Source organism: Vespa mandarinia, chromosome 6 (genome assembly GCF_050613455.1).
Source record: "Vespa mandarinia isolate Hongniang chromosome 6, ASM5061345v1, whole genome shotgun sequence".
Classification (NCBI taxonomy): Eukaryota; Metazoa; Arthropoda; class Insecta; order Hymenoptera; family Vespidae; genus Vespa; species Vespa mandarinia.
The window spans coordinates 6,667,501-6,670,000 of record NC_140815.1 but is presented as its reverse complement, the minus strand read 5'-3'; the positions used below and the strand labels follow the sequence as shown (position 1 = coordinate 6,670,000).

At 33.2% G+C, this 2,500-nt stretch overlaps 1 protein-coding gene across 14 annotated transcripts in view; it reads right to left on the bottom strand.

Annotated features, from left to right (window-relative positions):
• Positions 1-2,500, bottom strand: part of LOC118441024 (MAP kinase-activated protein kinase 2-like) — a 19,321-nt gene that overhangs the window by 16,177 nt on the left and 644 nt on the right. For 2 of the 14 annotated variants that reach the window (XM_085657505.1, XM_085657507.1), the window contains exon 2: positions 1,275-1,442. The exons of 2 other annotated variants lie outside the window; for them this stretch is intronic. Coding sequence is in view for 1 of the 12 variants with exons in the window: in XM_085657498.1 (XP_085513624.1) it covers positions 864-889 (26 nt within the window). In the remaining 11 variants the exon portion in view is untranslated. Of the gene's footprint in view, positions 94-863; positions 905-1,274; positions 1,514-1,668; positions 1,686-1,870; positions 2,081-2,141 lie in introns of those variants that run through there. 10 more of the 14 variants (XM_085657499.1, XM_085657503.1, XM_085657502.1 and 7 more) reach the window with 10 other exon arrangements.

Below are 2,500 nucleotides of genomic sequence, written 5' to 3'. Positions count from 1 at the left end.
CGCAGCACACGCATCCGACACGTACAAAACGAACACGCATCCGCACACGTTTACACACGCTAAACTAATGTTCAATGGTTAAACTAATGGTTAAAAATAAAAACAAAAAAAACAAAAAAGAATAAAAAAAAAAAAAAAAAGAAAAGAGAAATAAATAAAAAAAAAAAAAAACGGAGAAAAAATAAAAAAGGAACAAAGGAAAAACAAACTTTAAACGCGCACGAGTCAAAAAAAGTCGATTTTAACTGCGCGTCGTCAAGTTGAAAACTAAAGAGAAAATCGAGCCAATCGTAAACGTCGTTATCGTCCTCGTCGCTGTCGTCAGATCGAGTTGGCGCGCTAACTCAATTCGCAGTTCCTTTTTGTTGAAAATTCCTTATTAAAAAAAAAACGAAAAAAAAAAAAAAAAAGAAACAGGAAAAATAAATAACAGGAAACGTTCGTATCTCTTTCTGTCTGTCTGTCTCTCTCTCTCTCTCTTTCTGTTTCTCTATCTCTATCGTCGTCGTATACGCTAGCGCGCGCTCACTCAACAAAATGAACGAACGAAGGAACGAGAAACACGTTTCTCAAGTTTACGCGTTTTCAACGAAAATGAGACTGAAGATACTTTCATGATCATTGTCGCGTTATGCAAGAGCCTTTCAACAATCATAAAAAGTTATATCAAATTATCAGAACAAATCTGATGTGATGTTAAGATAAAATGATTATACCGCTTAAAGATAAGCTCTTTTCGTCTTCTATCTCTATCTATCTATCTATCTATCTCTATGTCGTCTCTCTCTCTCTTTCTCTTTCTGTTTCCCTTTCTCCCCCACTCCTGCCCGCTCTTCCCACTCTTTAATCCTCCTTCTACTCACTCCCACCATATTGCACTTTTCTTCATCGAACACTGTCGCAGAAATTATTCAGAATGGCGAAGGAGCTTGCACGAAGCAGAGAGATATTAGACAAACGTGTATATATGTGTGTATATATATATATATATATATATATATATATATGACGTATGTACATATGTACGTATGTACACATCTACCTTGAATTTTAAATTTCAAGAGACATTTTGATCCGACGATCGAAAAAGTAATAATCGAAGAGTAGAGGAAGAGGGCCTAATTCTTTCTTTCTTTCTTTCTTTCTTTCTTTTCTTTTCTTTCTCTTTTTTTCTTGCTTTTTTTTTTCCTTTTTTCTTTTAATTAATAACCTTTCGTCATTGTTTTCGCACGAATACTCTGTCGTGTGATATTTGTTTTCTTAACGATCTCTACCTTGTATGATGTGTTCTGTTACGTTCGATTCGCTGGAAAAATTGATATTTTCCCGACAGATGTAAATTAAAAGGATAACTTCGTTGTGGCTGGCATCATCTCACGTTCTTGCAATAATAGAAAATATTTCACTGTTTCACTTGAGTTCATCGATTAATAAAATTCGTTCTATGGGAAAACAATTCAAATGACGTGTAATCCACTCATAACAATCCTTTACGTACTTGCACTTTGCAGATCTTCGATTGAATCGATCGATCAAGATGGGAAGAAGAATAAAAAGAAAAAAAAAAAAAAACAAATGAAAAAATAAATCGATCGAAAGGGAGGGAGGAAAAAACCGAACGAACGAACGAACGAAGGAAATAACACAACACAACAAACGAATACACACTCGCGCAAAGAGTATATTTATTTTTCTCTTCGTCGATTAACTTATTGATATATTTATATATATATATATATCGATTAATCGATTAATCGATTGATCGATCGATCGATCGATCAATTTATTTATTTATTTATTTATTCGTCTATTTTGTTACGATGAAAGGCGCGCCCGCGTATACGAACACATACAAGAAACACGCACGTACACGTATTACACGATGATGACGATGATGACGATGATGACGATGACGACGACGACGAACGCTCGTATATCATCTCGTTCTTTTCTTTTTTCTTCTTTCTTTTTTTTTTTTTTTTTCTTTTTTAAGAATGAAAACAGATACAAATTCGTGTGATATTATTTCCTCGATTGTATCTGATAAAATTTTTTCTATTTTCTTTTTTTTTTTATTATTATTATTTTCTTTTTTTTTCTTTCTTTCTTTGCTTTTCCTTAAGAGAAACGAACTTGTCTACCTGCACGGTACCGACCGAAACAAGTTCAATCCTTCCTCCTTCTTCTTTCTTACTTCTTTCTTGAAAGTCCTTTCACGAGAAATTGTTCACTTGACGAGTGAAGTAATAAATTGAATTAAAACAAAAAAAAAGAAAAAAAAAAGAAAAAAAAATAAAAAAAAAAAGAAAGAAAAAAAAAGAAATGATCTAATGCCGACTCCCGCGCGATAGTCTTTCTCTTTCTTTCCTTTTCTCGGACTCTCTCTCTCTCTCTCTCTCTCTCACTCTATCTATCTTTCTCTTTCTCTTTTTTTTATCTCTCTTTTTTGTTTTTATCGACGAGAGAAACAATTCAAAATATATTCGACACTTTTCTTTTC